The sequence below is a fragment of the Anser brachyrhynchus genome, assembly GCF_964034855.1.
Source record: "Anser brachyrhynchus genome assembly, chromosome: 19".
Lineage (NCBI taxonomy): Eukaryota > Metazoa > Chordata > Aves > Anseriformes > Anatidae > Anser > Anser brachyrhynchus.
Window position 1 is genome coordinate 6759824 of NC_137712.1, and position 23045 is coordinate 6782868.

At 46.2% G+C, this 23045-nt stretch overlaps 1 protein-coding gene across 32 annotated transcripts in view; it reads left to right on the forward strand.

Moving 5' to 3' along the window:
- DNM1 (dynamin 1) overlaps positions 1-23045 on the forward strand; it is a 69334-nt gene that overhangs the window by 35084 nt on the left and 11205 nt on the right. For 14 of the 32 annotated variants that reach the window (XR_013941005.1, XR_013941006.1, XR_013941007.1 and 11 more), the window contains exons 11-18: positions 4972-5058; positions 5272-5342; positions 5760-5811; positions 7145-7156; positions 8355-8468; positions 19155-19264; positions 19853-19964; positions 21151-21162. Coding sequence is in view for 19 of the 32 variants with exons in the window: in XM_080562433.1 (XP_080418559.1) it covers positions 4972-5058; positions 5272-5342; positions 5760-5811; positions 7145-7156; positions 8355-8468; positions 19155-19264; positions 19853-19964; positions 21151-21162 (570 nt within the window). In the remaining 13 variants the exon portion in view is untranslated. Of the gene's footprint in view, positions 1-91; positions 231-4971; positions 5059-5271; positions 5343-5759; positions 5821-7144; positions 7157-8354; positions 8469-19154; positions 19265-19852; positions 19975-21150; positions 21163-23045 lie in introns of all 32 variants that reach the window. The other 18 variants (XM_080562424.1, XM_080562417.1, XM_080562432.1 and 15 more) reach the window with 10 other exon arrangements.

A 23045-nucleotide genomic window follows, 5' to 3' on the forward strand; every position in this document is an offset into this window, starting at 1 on the left:
TTTCCTTCCTCCTCTCTCCTTCTTCCTGCTCTTTCTCTGCTTTGCTCTCTTCTTCCCCGTTGCTTCCTCCCACCCTGCCCCTGCCATGCAGAACGGGTCTCTTCACGCCTGACCTCGCTTTTGAAGCCATAGTGAAAAAGCAGGTGCAGAAGTTGAAGGAGCCGAGTCTGAAGTGTGTGGATATGGTAGTGAGTGAGCTCACATCCACCATCAGAAAGTGTAGCGAAAAGGTAAAGAAACCAAAAATACAAAGAAAGGTCAATGCCCACGCCCCTTCCCACACACATTCACGCTGTTTCTCCACACGTACCACAGGAACTCCAGTGAATTTAGTGAGAGAAAACGGGTATAAAGAGGCAGCTAAAGGAGAGCAGCAGTCTGCAGGCATCAGTGCAGTTTAAAAGCAGGCTGAGAGGAGTGGGCATTAGCTGATGGGCTCTTCAGCTGTTAAGTGAGCTGGGATCCAGTGGATCACTTTGTAGTGAGCCCTTTTCCTCTGTCTGGCTCAGTGGCATGCACCTCAGTGTGGATCAAACCCTCTGCAAGCCCTGTTTGCTGTGCCACTGCCTGCGTATTTGGAACTTCTTGCTTATTTTTTAATGGGACCCCCTAAAAAAAATAAATTCATATACTCTAGAAAAATATTTAAAAATAAAAAGCCAGAAAAGACCTTATGTTTCCCCCCCCAGCACAAGTGGTCTGCAGGCTTCAGCTTGGCTACAGAGCTGTGCTGAGCAGTATCACGAACAATACAACCATCAATTAAAGTCTGAGGCACAAGAGATTCAGTGTCAACAGATTACTGGCCTGAAAGACTTGGGGAGGAGGTAGGGGCTTTTCCATACATTACACCCTTTACATCATTCTCCTGCTGATGCCTCGCTCCATGGACTATGCTCAGTTGAGGTAGTGTAGATATTTTTTTCTTTTTACACTGTAAACAGCAAGAGCCTTAGGCTAGCAGAGGGCAGCAGCAGCTTGCTGAGTGACATGGAAGGTGTCGAATGCTGCTTAGAGGTTGGGGCAGGAGTGGGTTTGTTTCCCAGGCTAGTTTTGTCCAGGAGGGGGCACCACATGCCTCCTGAAAATAAAGGTAGAGTGGCAATTAATTTGTGTGGAGCTTAGATGTGAGGGGCCAGAAACAGGTCTGTAGCACAATAGTGGTATACTCCTGGAACTGAGTTGGAAAGGGCTGTTTCACTAGTTATTTTAAGACCTGAAAATTACAGTCCCATTCTTGCAGGGTTATAGCTTGACTCACAATCATACAGCCCAAAATTGGGAAGGAAGGGAGGATAACTGAGTTCAGAGTGAAGTTGAGAGCTAAGCTGTTGAGGACTAATTGTACTTAGGAACACAGAGCTCAACTTCTGAGCTCTGTCTGCTGTATTTCTTGCAGAGTGCTGCTGTTGCCAAATAGCTGTGGCAAGGCAGAGTAGCTCCTTTCCAGACTGTTTCTCTTGTGGGTTTTATTTTGGTGGTTTTGATTTTGTTTACACTGTTTTCTGTATCTGGCAGGAGATGTATCCTGTAGGTAGGGGAGGGAGAAGAATCATGAAAACCATGTGTTGATACCCAACAGCTGTATTGGGCAATGTCATTAGAGCAGCTGGCCACCCACTGGCTCTATAGATTTTAATCTGTGACATGGTGGAGGACCCCATGGGGTTGTTCAAAGATGATGCAACTGAGATGTATGCTATAAAGAAGTCAATAGTAGCAGTGGCATTGTAGAAAGCTAATGGCTGTAATAAAATTTAGCCTGAGAGGCCAGGGAGATGAATGTTAAAGATGAGACAACTCCTTGAGTGGCTGTATCTAGTGATAGTATTGAAAAATTTGGAAGGAAGGTTTTAATAATATTTAAAGGTGAATGTCTACACATAGTGAGAAGACAATCTTGCCTGTATCTCCCTCTGAAAGAGGGAAGAAAGACCAGCAGATCTCTGAAATTGCCATAGACCACTTTAGGTTAGCAGCAAGTCTTAGGTGGTTTCTGATGGTGTAAGACGAAGGGTAATAACTGCACATGGGCATTAACTGATTTGTGGTATTTATCTTGCATGTTATAGCCCTAGCTGCTTCATCTGGACATAAAGCATGTGCTATTAGGGGAGGCAACTGGAAAAGGCTACTTCAGGACTGATGCTAATTGTAAGGTCACGCCCAGTCCGCTGTGCTGTGGATTGATGCAGCCTTTCGGATATCAGAAACAAACCTTTGAACTGAGTCCTGCAAGGCTTCGTGAAAGGAAGAGAGCTTGGGCTAACACCTTTTGAATTAGCTTAACAGTCCTGTAGTCTTGGTTTGTTGCTGTTCTGAACTATTGTGGTGGTGTTTGTGTGCTGTCACAATTATTTCATTTCACCCCAGATGGTGAAGAAATCTTTGTGTGCAGTTGATAAAGTTGCATAGATGGAATAATAGGAGTGTATTAACAAAGAACATAGGAGGCAAACCCATCTATTCCTCACGTGCTACAGAAGCACAGCTTTTCCTGCATGGAGAGATTTCCAGTTGACTATCTGTTGGCTGTTAGAGTTGAGGACTGAAACAAAGTTAGCCACTAGCAGGCATTTTCTACCTGGCCTGATTCTGAGCTGCTTCCAGTTGGTTAAATGGAGAGTAGCTCCAAAATAAACAGAAAGCTGGTGCAAGTATGGAGGCTTGCACATTTAGGATGATAGTGTCCTAGCTAGTGTTTTTCCAGAATCGGGAACCTTCTGTGCCAGGCTGCACTGCAGCATCTCACAAGTGGAGGGAAGGACTTGCAAGTCAGCATCCTTTTGGCTGAAGGTTGATCTTCAGTGTGCTGGCATGAACTCCCGGAATGTGCAAAGAGGGGAACTAAGGAACATTGGGACAAATTGCTTTTCAAAGAGGGCTGTGAGCTTGTATTTAAAACAGGAAAATCCAGCTAAAACAGGATTGAAAACCCACTTGAGCTGGGATGTGATCCCAGGCTGACAGATGTAGCCCCTCGAAGGGTCCCTGCTCTCCTGTCTTTCAGAGTCATGGCATTTCTGGGTGCTGTTCGTACTGCTGATGATAATTCCTTGTCCCTCTATGCCTTATTGCATGTTCCCTGGTGGATGTCTGTGGCTTGTCAGTGTCACTTTTCTTTGCCTGCCCTTGCTTCTCCTGTGCATGCTTGGGGTTGGAAGCTCCTGCATGGGGACCAATGCTGTCAATTTATTTTTGCACACGAATGTTGCTGGATGACCAAGGTTCTGAATAAACCACAGTGTGTTTTCTTTGCGTGCCTTTGGGATGGGTGGGGGTGGCAGGGAGAGGGTTGATGTGTTTGTTTGACTTTTTTTTTAATTTGAAGTAAAGAAGCTGAGACTTGCTTAGAGGTTTTCCAACTTCCTGTTTTCCTCTGACATAACTTTCCTGTCAAACCTTTGCCAACCCTCCTTTCCCCCAAAGGAAACAGGAAGCTTTGCCTATATGTATCTCTGAAGCAACCAGCTGCCTGAATCATAAAGATCACGGAGAACACCCAGTTTGCATTTTCAAGGCAAGGTGGTGGTGGGGAATGCTGATTTCCACATTTTTTTTCCTGCTTCTGTAGGGTCATTGGTGTTCAAAACAAACTACATATTTGAAAATAGGCAGTGTTAATGCTAGTTCTCAATTTCAATTCCAGGCTACTGCAATTTGCTGTGCTGAAAGGGTCTGAGACTATTTGTAGTCAGATGGTAGGAGAGCTGTTGCTGGTTAGTGTAAGATCTGGCTTTCAGTAGTGCTGCTGCACACTTTTGAGCTAATCTTTCTAACTTGAAATAATTGCTTGTTTGGGGGCCAAGTCAGTTTAAAAAGCTGTTATAAATTGGAGAAACAAAACTGTAGTACAGATAACAGGCAAAGGACTCTTAAATAAACCCCCTCGATGGGGGGGTATAACAGACTGATGCTAGGAAATGCTGTTTGATGTTGCAGTCAAGAGTAACTAAACCAGACAAAAAAAGGGGCGGGAGGGATAGTTTTACAGGGGAGATAGGTGAAGATTTAAAAATCTAAACCCTGGGGATGGAAAATCCATTTTTTGGCCATGCTGAACCTGAACCTAGTGGCATACAGGTACTGTTATTGAAATCAGTAGAGGCTTATGAATTACGGGCAAGTAGGTAGAAACTGCGTGAAAGGGTGCTTTAAGGTGTTCGTTTTGGAAGGGTGTCTCACGTATGATCTCAGGATACTTTTCTCTTGAACCACAGCCAGTGAAGTCCTCGCACTTTTTTCTCAGTGCGCTCAGGAATGAATTCCTTCCTCAGTCAAGTTCAAAGAAATTGTAGTATAAGTTGCCATGTGAATATAGACTTCAGCTATGTAATCCTGCCCTGATGCAGGTAGAGAGCAGGTAGGAGCAGCACCTGCATGCCCAGAGTGCAGCGTTCCTTGGAGATATGCCCCCTTGAGTCAGTCAGGTCCTTAATCAGTCAGGTCCTCTGTCTCTGCTTGCAAGTGTTGATGGAGAGGGCTAAGTTCTTTCATTTAACACCTCAGCAAATGGGGATTAAACCCCATTTTTCCCAGGGGACTTCTCATAAGATTTAGCAGGCTGCAGCAATGGGCCATTTGTCTACTTAGCCAATGAGATATTGAACATCTAGAAAAATTGTTTAACAACAAAAAGTGGTATCTGGCGTTCACATCTGGGGTTGGACAGGAGCCTCATGCCAGGCAGAGTATGGTGGGTTTGGAGCAGGTCTTCCATGACACAAAGGTTGCTGTAAGAGTGAGAAGGACTATTTGAAGCCCAAAGCAAGAAGGAATGAACTCTGCCCTTGGCAGACTTCCAGGATCTTGGAAAATCTGTCTGCAAGTCCAGCTTCCCAGAACTTCCCTTTAGAAAAAAAAAGAACTGATTGCAGGGCGTACATGTGCATGCATACACGCAGGGGGTTGTCCCCCCCTGCGCCTTTATACCTCCCTTTCCCATGTGCACGTGTTTTCTCTCTCCTGCAGCTCAGCCAGTACCCTCATCTGCGTGAGGAGATGGAGAGGATTGTTACTACCCACATCCGTGAGCGAGAAGGCAGGACCAAAGATCAGGTAGGTGATCAGGAGCGTGTGCAAGTGGGGAGATGATGTGGGGTGGAGGATGGTCTAGGCTAGAGGAGCCTGAGCCAAACTGTGAGCCAAGGGGTGTCTGGCAGCAGAGGGGGCTGATCAGATGAACTATATAAAAGGCTCTCTCTGTGCCTGATTAATACAATGTCAGTCACCTAATGTCTGTCTTGTGCTGTCTGTGCCTCTGTTTGGCAGGTCATGCTTCTAATAGACATTGAGCTGGCTTACATGAATACAAACCATGAGGATTTCATTGGCTTTGCCAAGTAAGCACTGATATCTCGTCCCTCTTAATGTGTTTCCTGTGGCTCTCTCCTATAGCTGCTCCAGTAAACGTTTTTGAGAAGCAGCAGTGCAGGTGCTGCCCCAAAGTATGTCTTTACTGTCAGTATTGTTTCCCTTTTCAATGGCTTCATATTGCAAGGCTGGGGAGGAGAATTAGGGATGCTTGTAAGGGGGAGTTACAGCATTATGCCAAGCAGTGGAGGGTTTGTGACCGAAGTGTGGGACTGAAGATGAGTAGACCAAGGCTGAGAGAGCAGGTTGAGGTAGATTGGGGTATCTAAAGTTGGAATTTAGTGGTGAGAGGCCTCAATTCATTGTAACAGCTATCTGATGGGAGCAGGATTCAGGTGATGAAGAAGAGTCTGAGAGGTTTTGAATGTCTCCACTGTTGTTTGCAGTGCTCAGCAGAGGAGCAGCCAGATGAGCAAGAAGAAGGCAGCTGGGAACCAGGTAGGCCAAGTTTCTATCTCCTTCACTGCTGCAAGAAGGATTTGTTTGTTACCTGGAAGCTGCCAGGTGGACAAGCGCTGGGCTAAATGCAGCGGTGCTCCAAGTTGTGGCTTTTTGTGTTTTATATTGATCAAGCTCTGTTTGTACCTGGAGCATAGCATTTGAGGCTCACTGCAGTCAGAAAGAACCAAGTGTAGCAGCAACAGAGGGAAAGTGTCATAGAAAGAAGTGGATGTTTGGTAATCAAGATCTAGTCTTTTATGGCCAGAAGGGGTACACCACCTCATGTAAGCTCATTGCTTGCTGTCTGGTCTTTCTTTTCTGGTAGAAATCACTATTAATATTGTTAATGTACATCCCTGGGTTTTCAGCCCCTTTGCTAGCTGTGCCAGCTCTTTTGCTGAAGTGAAGTAGTACAGAACACTTGAGATCTTGTAGATACTCACATTTGAGCCACTTACCAATAAACTCTCACTTTGAGTCCAATTATTGTTAGGTCTGCCACAAGACAGACTTGTCATGCCTTTGATTGTCTTTCCCATCAGTGGTACCCACTTTCTGAAAAGGGATTTCAAGGGTTCGTGGGCACTCAGATGGAAAATGTTGCTGGAAATACTTAACCCCCCTGCACAGGGAGACAGTTATGTATAGCCATGGCTGCACTGATTATATATGAGAACATCTCCATTGGGAGAAGACTGCAGTGGAGGGGAGGAGTTTGCTTATTCCTTCAGGAACTGTAAGGATTGCACATCCAATTAAAAAGGAGCTAATAACACCTTCCAGATTTGCTAGGAAAATGACAAGGCTATCTAGGCTAGAAGGTCCTGTAGAAACAAAGCTGTACAAGCAGTTTCACAGGGAATAAAAGCAAATGCTTTCAGTTAATCTTTTTAAAGACCTTCACTCGTAACATCAATTTGCTTCAGAACACGTGTAATCGCCTTTCCCTGCGCACAAACATGCAGACTGTTTCAGTGTTGTTGGCAGGTAGGTCTTCAGGCTGAACTGCCCAACCATCCACTTTGTGGGATCTCGGAGCGGCTGTAGGGAGCCTCAAACTCTGTGGTATACCTTGCTGAAGAGCTTACTGCGAAAGAGCAGAAAGGGCAAGCTTTGGACCAACCTGTAAAGTGCCTGGGCTTTTCCCTTTAGCAAGTTTTATTTTGGGATGGGGGTTACTTTTGTTAATGCCTGGAGTAGAAGATTTGGGTTCCAATTTATTTTTTGAGCCTCTCTTCTCCTGCTCCAGCTTTCCTAGTAACAATCTCTCCTCTCTTTGCTCCTCTCCTGCTCTCTGCTCTGCTGCTGTTGCTATGGTTCCCCTTTGCAGGATGAGATCCTGGTGAGTAGAAGGCCACTCAGCAGGGTGTGCTAATGAACATTAATGTTGCATCTGGGAAGGCAAGAACAGTGCACAGGCAAATTATTCCCTCTGCTGCTGAATGGGGAGAGGAAGGCAGCTGGCACTAGGCACAGGTGAAGCATAAATGAGGTGAAAAGGTAGTATGTCGAGGAAAATCATAGGGTTGCTGGCACATCTGAGTGGGTGGAAATAAAAAGCAGCAATCCAGAGTTCTGGAGTTCTGTTTCACTGCCCTCTCCTGTCCACAGAGAGAATAGGACTATCTCAGGTTTATCAGTGGGCATGAGGTGAAGATCCAATGCTCCAACATTTACCTTTATAGGTTAAATTGGCAGGTTAGAGGATTGTGCTGCTCACACAGAGGAACTTCCTAGTATGCAGTGCAGTCATTTTCAACAAGCAAGCCATTCAACAAGGTACACACAGTGCATGCAGATGTATCTGGGTGTTAACAGTGCAGTAAGACATAAAAGCTAATGCCTTAAGCTGATGCATACTTGTATTTGATTGAGTGTGAGGCTCTAAAGCAGCACATGGTGAATTGGAGTTCCACAGAGAATAACAGCTTGGCTTCTCAACAGACTAACATACAGGAACTTGCATTGCTCTCAGTTAATGACTACTCAAATACATGGGTATGCTGAAGTCCAGCCTACTAATTCCAGATGCACCATTTTGTTCTCGTACTTAGTGTATCCTTGTTATTAAACTCAATTCCTTGAGTTGTTTGCCCATCTCTTCCTCTTGAACTGGTTTCCCACACCCCTGAGTTGGGTGAAGCACACCCCATGTGCAGTGTGCCAAAAGGTGCACTGCTGCATTGCTTTTCTCTGGGCATGGTCTTTTCTGGGTGTGTTGCTGTGACCTGGTGCTTCTGTAGTTGTGCCAGTGTCCAAGGCACTCTCAATGCAGTTCTTCTTGTATCTCTTTCCCTTGGCAGAGGATATAAGGCACAGCCAGGTTCCTTCCTGCATCCTTTTTGTGCTATTCCTGGCCCTTTTGAGACAAACCTTCACTGGCCAGTTGAGTGGGGGGCTCTTTTGGCAGCAGCAGAGAGCACGGTGTTCCTTGTCTTTCCGTATGATTCTGTGTGTAGGGGTACCCTCTGCTCTTTCCTCTGTCACCTAAGGCCGGCTCTTAGGGATCTTAGTAATGCTTATTGCTTCCAACCCCTTAGGTCATCCGAAAGGGCTGGCTCACCATCAACAACATTGGGATCATGAAGGGTGGCTCCAAGGAGTACTGGTTTGTCCTGACAGCGGAGAACCTCTCCTGGTATAAGGACGATGAGGTGAGTAGCTTGCTCAGACTTGAGTCCTGGGTATCTGTTGAGGATTAGGCCTTCAGCTCTTGCTATTCCAGGTGTGCCTTCTGAGTACTGTCTGCAGCTTGTGATATAAGCAGAAGCCTGGTTACCAGCAGTCTTAGTACTGCTGAGCACTTCTGAATCGGTCTGGCCTTCCTGATGTGCAGGGAGTAACCTGTGCCTGAAGCCCTGGAGCAACAGAAAGTTGACAGACCCTGGGAATTAATCTGATCTTTTTTGGCTTCCTGTCACAGTTATATTCAAGAGTGATGTGTTACTCCAAGGTCTGGACTGTTTGGTATTTGTGGGGCAGCCATGGTGAGTTTTCTGAAGGAGCGTGGCAGAGATCTTCACACGTCTCTTCTGGTTACAAAGAAAGCTGTCACCTTTCTGTGCGCAGCAACAGGAGCTGTAGAACTGAAGGGGCAGCTCAAATGCTGGTTCCTTCTGACTTTTGGTAAAATAACCTCTCCAGGATTCAGTTGCTAAGCCTGTGGAGCAAGAATGTCTCATGGTTCTATATTGAACATACCACTTAATCTGTATTCGTAAAATTCTCAGTTGTGAATGGTTGGAGTACTGCTGGTTGAAATAACAATGTGTAGAATATCACTGAGAGTAACATGGACCTACTCGTAGAGCTGCTTAAAAGTGTTGAATATTAAGAATCGTGCCAGATGAAATTGGCATTGTCAAGTGTGCTGCTTCCTCTGCAAGACAAAGGTAGATAATTGTTGTCTTTGATTATACTGAATAGAGAAAAGAATAAATGAATAGTTGGATGCTTTTGATAAGGATGTAATCACGAGAGTTAGCCCCACTCAGTGTGCTGGGAGATGAAAAATGCCTGCTACGATGTAGTCATGTGTTTGAGTTGATCAGGGTTTCTGACAGCAAACTGCTGTCCCTTACTCTGTTTTTTGTCACTCAGGTGTTTTGAGGCACACAGTGTGCCTGGGAGCTGTAGCTGAGCCTGGCTTTTTGTCTAGTTGAGATCAGTGGGTCTGCTTCATTCTCAGCAGGTGGAAGTGATGACAAATATGGTGATGAATCAGCCTCTAAATATCGCTTTCTGCACGGAGACTGCTATAGTGCTGCTATGGATGAACAGGCAGAGATTTCATAATTGAAGAGCTGGGTGTTAGATGTCTTTTTGCTAAACCAGTGTGTCTCTGCTAAGACTCCTGACCTCTGTATTCCGAGTTGCTTGTGGAGGCTTCACTTTCCTCCAGGTTACATATGCTGATTGGGTGGTTATAAACACCAAGTAGTTTAATCAAAGCCAACTGCTACATCTGTATTGCAGAGATGATCAGAACTCCTTGTTTTTCCCCTGGGGAGTGGGAGGGAGGGAGGACTGTAGCATAAACTGTTGATAGATTCCAGTTGCATGGGATGGGGGTTGGACCTCTCTTCCCTCCCGAGGGAGTGCAACCTAGGGGGTCAATAGCAACTGGAGGTCTGCACCATTTCCCTTCTCCATAGCAAGAGGTAGGGTTGCCTAATTAAAGCAATCCCCTGCTGGCCTGGGTCCCTTAAACGCAGGAGAAGCAGTGCTGACAAAGTCTGAGCAGTTCCTGAGAAAGGAGCCTTTGTTTTTAGCTGAGCAGGAGCAGAGGGGAAAGGGAAGCGTGCTTTTGATTCCTCCCCAGGTTCAGCTCTTTGATCACTGGCTGTTGGGGGGGGGGGGGGGGGGGGAATAAAGCAGCTTCCACCTGGACTCTGTAGCAGAGCGAAGATAAGTTTGTGTTTCAGTGGCAGCTTGGAGAGCCTTGAACATGGGAATTCCCATCCCAAACCTCAGTCTTGTGTGTAGCCGGCTCCATCCTGTAGGGTTGTCTGCAGTGCATGGCCCTCTGTCAGACAGGGTTATCTCTGTGTGCCCGTCCAGATCTCTGCTTCCCCACTAATGCAGAAGCAGGAGGACCCATGTCCTGTATGGTTCCTGAAATATTCTCATGTTGTGTTTTTTTTAAGGCTGTACACAATGATCTTTCTTCACTTCAGCTTTTTGAGGAAGGGGGAGGCTTTGCCTGCCCAGCTCTGTGCTTCTGCAGGCTCGCTGATCCCAGTTCCCCTGTGCTCTGGCAGCTTTCCAGAGGACACGAGAAGGGAGATGAATCTGTCATGTGCATATAGAAGTGCTGGTGGCAGGGCTGTGGGTGGCAACGGGGGAAGGAGCAGGGTGAAATGGTGTGGTGGGGTCAGGAGAAAGGCTAAGCTAGCAGGGCGTTGGGGGGAGCAGGGGCGCAGCCTCTCCCTGCCCTGTTTTGCAAGCCAGGACCCAGAGTCTGAGGAATGGAGACATCTGGACCCCATTAGTGAAATACCAGGCTTTCCGCAATGCTGGTTTGTTTTTCCTCTGCCTCTGAAGAAAGGAATTGAAACTTAAAATGTCTTAAAGGGCCCAGCATCACATGTTAGCAGGGATATGGCTGTTGGTGCTCTGGAGGGGCCTGAAGGAGTGTGCTGGGGAGTGGGAGGGGAAGGAAAGAGCGGGCCAGGCGGGGGTGGAAAGTTGGCTCCCCACTCTGCTCCTCTGCCAAGAGCATTTCTCTGTGTGTGTGTGCTCCTGGGCTCTCTGTTTTTCTTCCTGTCTCCTCTCAATGAGTCAAATGCTGGCCTTATGGAGAGTGGCCCCACAGAAAGCTGGCCTCCCAAGACCTGGAGACCCTCCTGAGGTACCCGCACCTCCTGAACGCTGGGGGATTGTGCTGCAGGCCAGCCGTGGGAGGCAGAGAGGAGCGTGCTCTGGCTGCTGGCAATGCAGAACATGATTTCCTTGCTCGGGGAAGCCGCAGTGTCCCCAGGGCTAAAGCAGCAGCGCAGCACCACAGCACACTGACCAGCACTGTAGTGGACACGCTTCAAGGACTTGATTCAAATAGTGCTGCCTGAATCCCTTATGAAATCCTCAGTGCCTGCTTCTCCACAGGGATTTCCCTCTGGCCGCAAAAGAGGGGCTGTGAGCTGTGCTGTGAGCTTTTGGTGATGAGGACCCTTTAGGCAAGATGCACTGAGCCCTGTGCTTGGTGGTTCCTATTCATAAAGCTCCCTGCCTGCTGGAGGGGACCTCTGTGCTCTCCGCTCTGCAAGAGTGACTGCCACTGCGTGCAGGAGTGTGGGCAGATAGGTGGATGGATGTACCTGCTGTTCCTTTGGCAGTTTGTGTGGATGTACAATACAGATGGGACCTTCTGTCCTTGGGTCAATCATGTACTAGAAATTTGGGGTTTGTAGTAGCAGGTGACTACATGAGAAGAATATGGCCTTGCTTGTGTAGAAATACTGGTGAGCTGCATGCATTATTGGTGCCTTTTGATTCCTGTGTGCGAAGTTCTAGGTGCTTTCAGGTGCATGTGTGGGGATGCTACGTAATCTTACGCATCACGTTGATTCCTGCTGTGTCAGTTGTGCTTGGGCTCTCTTTTTGCCTTCCCTCTTGCTTAAAGTACAAAGGTACTCTCCCATGTCCTGGGGAAAATGTGACCTTATTGACAGCCATTAGATAGCTGCTTATTCTGTACCTGTCAGTGTCTTGTATCCAATTCTAGCTTAAAAATAAACACATTAATCAATACTGAAGTTGTTCCCCTGCTACGCATGCATGCAGCCCCCACCTGCACCGTCCCCCCTGCCACCAGCAGTCTGTCCTTGAGGCCCAGCTCAGCTGGCAGAAATCCTTTTGTCTCTGTGCTGATTCCCCACAAGTAATCACAAGCTTGTAATGAGATGGTGACTGACAATCCAACTGCAGCCTGGTTTTTGTACCCAGTTTGTTCAAAGGCCATAGGAGCAGGTCTGCTCTGAGGTGCTTCCTCTCCTATTTTCAGGTGCTCTCTGAAACATGTTCCTTCTCTTTACATCATCTGTGGAACTCTTTCATTCATTATTTTCTTCTCAAGTGCATATTTTCTCCTGGGTAACACTTAACACTTTATTTTTTTCTCTTACTCAGTCCTTACTTATGCTTTCACTCACTGTTTCTTTTCTTTTCCAGACAAACATCAAAGCAAACAACTTCCAGAACATCCAAACCTCCAACTCTCAATCCTTTTTCTTTTGTAAATGACCAACATTCTTTAAGATGTGAAATCCCCTCTCTCCAGACATCTTTCTCTGTTTGATCATGCCTTCTCAGGTAGCAAAGTGCAATGCAGTTGTAATTCCACCAGGCCCTTAGGTTTATCTCTGTATTTTATGGCGAAGCTTGTTATGTAAAACACAAGCAATCCTGAATGCAGCCACCCCTGGGACAAGTGCATGAAGCTGAAAGAAGGGGGGTGAAGGAGGGAGAAGGAATAAGAAGGATGTGAGTAGGCTGGTGAAGAGGCAGGTAAAAGTGATCAAGCATGGCTTCAAAGGGTGTTATCCTCCCAGGCTGGGGGATGGATGAACTTTGCATGCAGCTGTTCCCGCAGCCCACCACCCTCTCCAAGCATGTCCCTCTGCCGTGCAGGTGTTGCCGTCCCCGTGCAGCACTGGCAGTGTGTGGTGTATCCCAGCACAGCCTAACCAATGTGCAGACTACTGTACAATCTCGTAGTCCTGAACAGGTAGTCTGAACACTGGGCAGACGGAGTGGAGCCTCTGTGGTCTGCTCTCCGGCTCTCAGCAGCTCATTAGTCCTTCCCCTCCCTGCCTTTGGGATGGGGCTTTGGGGGGCAGAGATGGGGTGAAAGAAGGTCCAAGTCCTGACTGAAGAAGCATCCTCTTCTGGCAGCTGAGAAGAGATGTTGCTCCCTGCGTGTTTCCAATTCAGAGCAAGCTTCCAAGCCCCTTCTTGCAGTGCCGGTGTCAGAAGGCTGGTACCTGGTTTCCACCTGGGGTTTGCTGCACCTTTTTTAGAAAGAGGAGGAAAAAAAAATTCAATTACTGCAGTTCGTGGAGGAAACGTGAAGTTTTGGCTGCCACCTAGGTGTGCAGAATTTGTTGCTTCATTCAACCCCTCTTCTCCCCCTAATATATCTGGCACAAGAGTTAGTGAAGCTGGTTGGGAGGACTCCCAGGCCCCATGCACCATCTCCTCCTGCCCAGCCCTGTCCTGTAGATCAACCCCTTTGCCTGGAGTCCGGAGTAAAGCTCAAGCAAGATCAGCCTTTGCTTCCAAGCCCTCAAAAGGGTCCTTTGACCCACCTTGGCCAGTTGCCTTTTGCAGCTCGCCTCCAGCTACTGCAGCAGCAATCCATACCCCGTCTTTCTCCCCCCACCACGTCTGGCATTGCCGAGCCTCCCTCCCTCTTGTAGTTTTCGCTCCCTCCCTTCTTGCTTCCCTTCTGTCCTTCTGCCTCAATTGACGTGGCAGTGGAAAGCTAACTAGACTCGAGGGAGGAGCTTGCTGGCTGCTGGGAAGGCCGGAGGTTGGCAGGAAGTGAGCCGGCTGGCGGATAAGGTTGCGCGGGGGAAAGGAAGGTTCCCTACCTCGCATGGAAACTTGAGGAATGCCGCCTCTTTCTGTGCCGCTTGGCTCCCATGTAACGATTCCAGATGTTCCCCAGCCTGTGCGGTTTGCTCCCTCTCTCCCTGGTGCTGCAGGGATAAAGAGGGCTTTATGTGTGCCGCACGTCTCCCTTCCAGGGCTGCCTTTTCTTCTGTGCACGCTGGTGGACAGTTGAGATTTCTAGCCACAAATCTGAACACCCACAGCTCCTACTTTGGCCCTAACCATGTGCTGGGGAAGGACAGCCAAGGCTGCTTTTCCTGGAGGGGCACAACATTGCATGTGTTGTGCTTTGCTGATCAAACCAAGTCAAATACTTGGGGAGGGTTCATCTCTGCCCTGGCACAGGAGCAGGCATGGGAGGAAGTGCATTGTCCTTTGCAGAGGCTGGCGGGCACTGCTGTGACCTTAGAGGTCACGAAGGTGGAGGTCTGGGGCTTTGAAGCCTCTCTGGTTCTTAAGCTACTCAGTTTCTGCATGCATTTCCTAGTCCACCCTCTGACGGCTTCCTAGGGGCGCAGGCAGCTGGTCGTGGCCGCCATGCACTAAACTGCATGTTTCAGTCTGCACATCACTTCAGCTGATGTCTCATCCTGTACTTTTTGAGCAGGTGAGGAGCATGAGTGCGGCTGATTACCAGTGCTGTGCTCTCTAAGCCAGCAGTAATGGTTGTGATTAATCATGAGTCCAGGCATAATGTCTACAGAGCTTTCAAACTAAATCAGCTTAAAATCTTAGGGTGTGTTGTTTAACTTAAACCCACGTTGCTTTCCTATGTAAACAAGCCATTACAGCTGCTTTGCAGCTTGGATTAGTGATCGGTGTCCGGTAAATTATGTTCTGAGGTAAAAGTGATACAGGTGGGCTGAGTTTTGGAAAGATGACCTTGTATGGTATGGGTGACTGGGGCTTACTGAAAGAAGTGCAGCTCAGGAATTCAGTGTGTATCTTCCTTAGCAAAAAAAAAAAAAAAAAAAAAAAAAAAAAAAAAAAATCTTGTGTATCTTTCTTGTAAAAACAAGAAATTGAGTGCTTGATAGCATCTCGCTTGGAGGTGTTCAACTTAAAATGTTCAGCTAACTTGTTTTCAGATAATTCAGTCTGTTTGCTAGACAGACACTTATTCCTAGCAATTGTGTAGTGGGCATGTATCCATGCAGTATGTTTGTTCTTAATTATGATGTTAATATTTTTTCCATTTGAATATTATTACAGGAGATCCCAAAATGCTGTAAAGAACTTGACTGAAATTCCAGTCATCTCTGGGGCAGGTTTGTTTACTCATGGAACTCTACATCTTACAACAAGGAAGGGAGATTAAGAGGTTTGAGTAAGATGAATTGTTTCTAATTTCACATAGCCAACAATTAAAACAATGACAGTGCTTCTCCCATATCTGTAGACCCTTGCCTCTGTGCAAGAAGAGGCGTTTGTCATAACAGCTACAGGGAAATCTTTAATTAGTTCTTGTGCTCTGAATGCAATGAGACCTAATAATTCTGCCAATTACTTTCTTGTACTGTAAGTGCCAATTTCCAACCTTAGAGGAGCCCACACATGCATCTGTCAGCTTCAGTTCACATGTATCCAAGAGCAGGAAAATGTAACTTGCTATTGAGACTGTCCGATTGAATGGAGGAAATGCTTTGAGTCAGGCTGGCTTGCTGCCTGCTGAGTCTTGTGAGTTTCTGCTAGGTTATTATATACAAGATGGCAACAGCTATTCAGATGATAGTACAAACAGTTTCCATCTCTGGCCAGAACCAGTATCTTGGAGTCAGTCACGATAAGATGTGCAAGATCATCAGGTTGCAACTGCAGCATTCTCCTCTCCCTCTCCCCCCCCGCTGTGCTTCACGCTCCACAATTGCAAATGGCTAATGGGCCCTGGTCTCCTTCCTGGCCATGTGAATTTTCTTCTGTGCTGGTAGATGTGAAGTACAGAGCCATATGGCTGTCTCTGCGCTATGCTGGGGGTGGGGAGCAATCCTCTGGCATGTATCCTGCCTGAGCGAGTAGCTTGCAGTCATCTTCCTGCAGTTCTCCATGCAAGTGGTGTGACTTGGTTAGGCACAGCAGCACCAAGCAGGGATAGCTAGCCCTGTGTCTGCGACATTCCCTAGCCAACACTGAGCATCCTTGTTCTGCTTCCTGCAGTCAGACTGAGTGCTTCTACAATTTCGCTACCTCTCCTTGGTCATACGGATTAACGTGCAGCCCATGTGCACATCTTACAGAACCTATATTATGCTGCTGAGAGTTTTTCTTTTTTCCTCTTATAGGTGAGGGGAGATAAGAGAAAAGTAAGCCTCTTGATCAGGCAAGAGCTTTCAATACAGTATTTCACAAACTGTCTTTCCCATTTCAATGTGTGTTGGCTCTTTCTCTCCCCCTCTAAGTCTGGAAAGCTAGAAAGAGAAGCCCTTTCCCCCCCTTGGCCAGGATGCTATTCAGCCACAGCACATACTGCCGGATTGCTAACATATGGGCAGAAGGCTCAGCCAAAGTTCTGAGAGGCTCAGCCCTTGGCAGCTTGTTCCTCATTTTCCTGTCTCTACATTCAGGAAATGAAGTCAGAGTGTTGATATAAAACAGGCTGGACTGAAAACTGAGAAGCTGGAAAGACTTGGGGGGGGTGAACAGGACTTAAAGGGGGGAGGTGTGGGGAGATGGAGAGCAGCAGGGGCTCGTTACGCTGTGTGCATTGCCCTGCAATATATGTGGGTTGGGGGGTTGTTGCTTTGCAGCAGTGCCCTCCAATTTGATTGCTTTTTTTCTACCTTGGAGCCAGAGAACTAAAGTTTCATGCTGGCAAGCAGTTAGATGGGTCTTTCCTCTGGTGCATGGAAAGACCAGCACGTAGAGACAGCGTTGTCTTGATCGTGTAGCAGCATTTATACGAGAGCTTAGAAGGGGTGAAAGTTGAAACTCTGGCAAAGAGCATGCATTTCTATATCAGGACGTGGGATTCCCTTACTATTTGATTATTTCTTATCCCTGAAGAATGACTTCATTCCATAGAAATTTAGCAATAATGTGGTTCTAATGCTACAGAATGACTTTTCCCAGACAGCGTTCTTGTCGGTTATTTTTTGACTAAGTCAGGCTCTGGTCGATGTAGGGAGTTCCAGTTAAGTGAGACCGCAATGGGATGGGCTCGTCATGCCTAGGGAGTCAGCAGTTAGTGTACTTCACTTCTAGGTCACTAGTTCAACCTAACCTAGCGTAATAATTACTGAAGGTAGTAGAAAGCTGGAAGCTGTTTCACTTATAGAACCCAAAGTGATCTGTGTGGCTCTGAGACCAGCACCTGGATGACAGATGTCTCATCACAAAAATGCTTGCCTATCTCCAGTTAGCACTGTTAATATTCATAAATCCAGGGGAACTTGCCTGGAGTAGCTTTCCCCCTTTAAAGCCCAATATATCTTGTGGGAGGGAGTGGAGAGTTTAGCAGCTACCCAAGTGATCTCTTCTGTTTCTTAGATGTCACTTGTTCCTGGGATATTTAATCTTTGGGACTTGTCTGAACTGTGTCACATCTGGTATTCTTAACAAACTTAAGTTGATTTAACTGAAATTTAGGAGGGCATTAGGCTGGTCTTACTCTAGTGTGTTTGAGCTCAGCAGCTTTGTCACCCTTACCTGCTGCTCTGCACCGCCCTTGTCTTCTAGCTGGATCTTTAGGATCTTTAGGGTCTCTGCTCACTGACAATCTTGCTTTTTGCTCTCGTTTCCCATGAGAGCAATCATGTTTTCTTGTTTCCAATCAAGAAGGGTCTACAGACCCTAGATGCTCACAAGCGAACAGTCACACATGCATGCTGCACAGACAAGTATGGTCTGTTTCTTTTTGAGTCTTGGATAGCTGTGTTCTGCCTTTTGGAGACCAGTGTGATGGCTCCCCCTCTTGTTATTTTGGTGTATAGTATCTAGCTATAGGAACAGGATGCTCAAAATGAGGACCTTAAACCAAAGTTCCTATGTTAATCTGCTGTAGATTCAGATTTGAAACTTTGACTTTGCTTCTGAATGCAAGTATCAAAATTAAGATGATCAAGTTTCTTTCTTTAAAAGATGATACCTAGGACTGAAAATGCTGTTTGTCTTTTGGATGCCTTGTTCTATTCCTAGCTGGAGATACCTTGTAGGAACTGGTACAGGAAGCTCATAGGTGCTGTTACTCTGAAAAATGGGTCCCTTTAAAAATCTAGGTGACCAGTCTGACAGCTTTAGGCTGTGGCTTTTAACAGTCACCAGGCAGTAAAGTTCCCATATTACTTAAGCTTTTAACTATTCAGTGCGTGAGATTTTTGTTAATGAGTGCAATTACTTGACTTTCTCAACACAGGCCTTCAGGTAGCCTTACAGTATCCTTTATTGGAGTCAGACTTACTCTTTGCTCTTTTGATGTGTATTTATTATTGCTTAAATAATACTGTACTGGGTACTGTGAACCCTTTTAAAGTGTAGGACAGTGACAGGATGAAATAAGTCACTTTCTCTAAAGAGATGAGTTTAAGCTGATATAGTCCCTAACGTGTGTCAAAACAGCTTCTCTATCACATGCCTGGCTTTTCTTGAACCTGAACACAGGTTTTTAGTGACTTAAAAAAAAAAAAAAAGAAATACTGAGATGGCAACAGTGGGGCTGTGAAGGCTGCATATGACTGACCGGGTGTGGTAAGAGGTCTCATGCTGAGAGCCATTCTTGCTGAACAATTGTGGTGTAAAACAGAGCAAGCAGTATCCTGCTCGTGAGTCTTTGGAATGGGACTAGCGTGTCCCCAGTGCTGATGGTCCCTGATGAGATGCTGCAGCAAAGTATGGGAGGTCTATTTGTGAGGGGACATAGGGAAATGGTGCTCCAAGACCAAGCATTTTCTTACCAGTAGCTTTGGGAGGTGGAGGGGATGGGGCTTGAAGCATGCTACTCTTGGTGCAGTGTCATGGATTGAGGAGCTCTTTGGCTGGCTTTTCAGTGTTGGTAAGTGAGGCTGAGGGAGCTCTGGTCAGGGTGAGGCTTTTTGTGTGGTGGATGTGTGCAGTTCTATCTGAATGACTGAAGGGTAGCAGGAAAACTTGTCTGCTGTGCCCAGCCTGTGCTGGGAATGCTTCCCAGTGCCTCCCTGGTGGCGTGGGGCCTGCATTGCTGACGGCCTCCTCTCTGCTGACTGAACAGAGGATTCACCTGGCGCTGCGAGTGACTTGTTACTGATCCCCTTTTTCAGGAGAAGGAGAAGAAGTATATGTTGCCAGTGGATAACCTGAAACTGCGAGATGTTGAGAAGGGATTCATGTCCAGCAAACACATCTTTGCTCTCTTCAACACTGAACAGAGGTAAGCTCACACCTCAACACACCAAACGATTGATACACACATCCTCCTTTGGTGGCTGTCCTTTAAGGATAATTGTTGAGGAGATAGGTGACTTTTAAAGAGAAGTATAGCTTCATTTCTTCTGATCTTAGAACTGTTCACCAATTCATTCACCAGTTTGTGGTCTGCACTGTGAGCTTCAGCTATTTATTGTGGCTGTGTGGCCATGGTTGGAGTATTTATTATCAAACATTACTGTTTTTAGTGAGCGAGTAGGGAAATCCATAACAGATAAAGGGAAACGGGTTGATTGAAGAAGTCCAGTAGTGAGCAAAATCGAAAAGGGATTATCTTTCAGTCCCTGTTGAAACTGGAGCTTTTTAGGGTAAGACCAGAGGTTTGAGGGGGTAACTGACATGGGGGCAGGCTTGTTCATGAAAAATTCATTTCCTGGTCCCTCTGTAAGGACATCACAAGGATGTTAGCAAGGGACTAAGTAATCTGCCTGAAAATGATGGGAAAATACCCTAGTCATTTGACACTTTTGTCAAATATGGGCAACAGTTTGTTTTGCAGTGGATAAGAGTAAAACGTTTGTCTTCCTCTCAGGAATGTTTACAAGGATTACCGGCAGCTGGAGCTGGCTTGTGAGACCCAGGAGGAAGTGGATAGCTGGAAGGCTTCCTTCCTTCGTGCAGGGGTCTACCCAGAACGCGTTGGGGTAAGTTAAAGCAATAATAATGGGGTGGAAAGGAACACAGTATGTATCTTAAGGATAGCTGCATACTCTTATGTTAAAAATAAGTCTATGAAGGTTGTGTCACTTTCCTGAGCTGGGGATATCTTAGAACAAATCTAAATTTTTGATATGTGCTAGTGCTTCCTTTAAGGAAGCTTGGGATATAGTAACTGGCAACCTCAGAGGGGTGGCAAAGTAATCAAAGGCTACCTTGATGAGCCCTCCTAGCTCTCCTGTTCTGCGGGCAATAAGTCCCCAGTACAAGGATGCTTAACTACCTGACTACTAAGTGGTATGTGTCTGCTGAGCCAAGGTACCATTGCTTCTCAGTACCATCTGTTGTATGGCATTGTTAGGAGCTTCACAACTTTCTTATAGTTTGCCCATTCCTTGCCTTTCCCAATTAGGAAGAGATTTTCTTTTTTTCTTCTCTTCCCATAGCCTTGTTCTGCAGCACTTGCTGTCAGCATTCTGTTCTCCTTTAAAAGAGAACTATGGCACGAGTTCCTGTTCAAAGCTTTCCTGTTTCTCAGTGTGAGAAGCTGCTGCTATAAATACTTTTCCCATTAGAAAAGTGATAATTGCTTATCTGTTTGTATTTGTTGCTTCCAATAGACTTCTTGCATGCATCCTTCCTGTTACACTTGAAGATTGTATTTCTGCCTTAATGCATTTCCTGACAAATTGATATGATATTTTAAAAATAAATAAAGATTAGGGGCTCTGGGCCTTAGCAGTGATGTGACTTCAAATCGACTTAGGACCAGACTGGTCCTCTTAAACATACACTCATAAAGGATGTGTGCCACCTATTGGTGAGCACATGGAGTGGCTTGGTGTAGGAACGCTGATCTCTATTTTGACAGTCTCAAAACCTTATGTAAAGAATAAAAAGTAACTATAGTAGGTAAGTATAAATTGCACTGTACTGCTGATAACACTATTTCCTTTGCAGAGCATTCCATTCTGATTTTCATTTTAGCTAAGCAATTCACTTGTTCTTCTTCCAGAGTAACTTAAGTGTTTATACATTTTTAGTGGGATTGGTTTTGTCTGCTCAGTGCTAAATTAAGATTTTCTCTAAGTTCTAAGACCAGCTAAAAATCTTTTTTCATTTTTGTCCTTTTTTATTTTATTTTTTTCATGTGTGCTCAAACTGGCCTGCCAGGACAAGGACAAAGTAAGTGACCCTCTCTGTGTTGTCCCCTGGGGCTCTCACTGGATAGTTTTTTTTTTTTTTCCTTTTGTCACAATGTCCCAAGAGGCATTTTTCTTCTCTTTGTACTTTATGTTGGATCCTGCTGTTTGTTTCTGGTTTTGGTTTGAGTTTTCCTTTTTTCTTTTTATTTCTCTTTTTGTATGATTTCTGAATCTTGGTGAAAATCTTTTTTGACCCTCTTTTTGAGTCATCTTGTTTGACTTCCACTTCCTTTACCTCATGTTTCTTACTAACGCTTTCCATTTATTCGTTATATAAGATCTTCCTCAGAAAAGCTCAGATGCTCAAAGGAATTTGCCCTTTCTCATATATTTTGTTCCCTGAAGCAAAAGCTGATAAGCAATTTCCTACACTGCTGCAAATCAGTCAGCCTGGAATGGTTTAAGAGATTTCTCCTCAAGAAACTGGCTGCTCGGGGCTTGGACTGGCGTACGCTTCGCTGGGTTAGAAACTGGCTGGATAGCCGGGCCCAGAGAGTTGTGGTGAATGGAGTCAAATCTGGTTGGAGGCTGGTCACTAGTGGAGTCCCCCAGGGCTCGGTACTGGGGCCGGTCCTCTTTAATATCTTTATCGATGATCTGGATGAGGGCGTCCAGTGCACCCTCAGTAAGTTTGCAGATGACACCAAGTTAGGTGCGTGTGTCGATCTGCTCGAGGGCAGGAAGGCTCTGCAGGAGGATCTGGATAGGCTGGAGCGATGGGCTGAGGCCAACTGCATGAAGTTCAACAAGGCCAAGTGCCGGGTCCTGCACCTGGGACGCAACAACCCCAAGCAGAGCTACAGGCTGGGAGATGAGTGGCTGGAAAGCTGCCTGGCCGAGAAGGACCTGGGAGTATTGGTTGATAGTCGGCTGAATATGAGCCAGCAGTGTGCCCAGGTGGCCAAGAAGGCCAACAGCATCCTGGCCTGCATAAGAAGCAGTGTGGCCAGCAGGTCTAGGGAAGTGATTGTGCCCCTGTACTCGGCTCTGGTGAGGCCGCACCTCGAGTACTGTGTTCAGTTTTGGGCCCCTCGCTACAGGAAGGACATGGAGGTGCTCGAGAGAGTCCAGAGAAGGGCAACGAAGCTGGTGAGGGGTCTGGAGAACAAGTCTTATGAGGAGCAGCTGAGGGAGCTGGGATTGTTCAGCCTGGAGAAGAGGAGGCTCAGGGGCGACCTCATCGCTCTCTATAGGTACCTTAAAGGAGGCTGTAGCGAGGTGGGGGTTGGTCTGTTCTCCCACGTGCCTGGTGACAGGACGAGGGGGAATGGGCGAAAGTTGCGACAGGGGAGTTTTAGGTTGGATGTTAGGAAGTACTTCTTTACCGAAAGGGTTATTAAGCATTGGAACGGGCTGCCCAGGGAGGTGGTGGAGTCACCATCCCTGGAGGTCTTTAAAAGACGTTTAGATGTAGAGCTTAGTGATATGGTTTAGTGGAATACTTAGTGTTAGGTCGGAGGTTGGACTCAATGATCTTGAGGTCTCTTCCAACCTAGAAATCTGTGATACTGTGATTTTTTCCTTAAAAATCAAGTTTTTAAATAAGCATTGAAAAAGGCAGCAAAGACTTTCATGGTCTGTTACTTTGAAATTGATCTCAAATGGATGAGCTTTGGCAATTGCCTACTGTCAAACAGCATGCTCTGGGTTTTACCTTACAGAAATCTAAACAGTGGATTTCAGGCAGACAGGGCAAGATTCTTCTGCTTTGTGTGGAAGAAGAGATGCTTGGAACTGTGATGCAGAATTTGCAGTTAGTGATCTGGAAGGTTTCCTAGGTTATTCCACCTCCTACTTGCAGTCTGAGCAGTTATTTTACCTCTCCAGATAAGTTTCCTCATTGTATAATGAGGGTAAGGATGA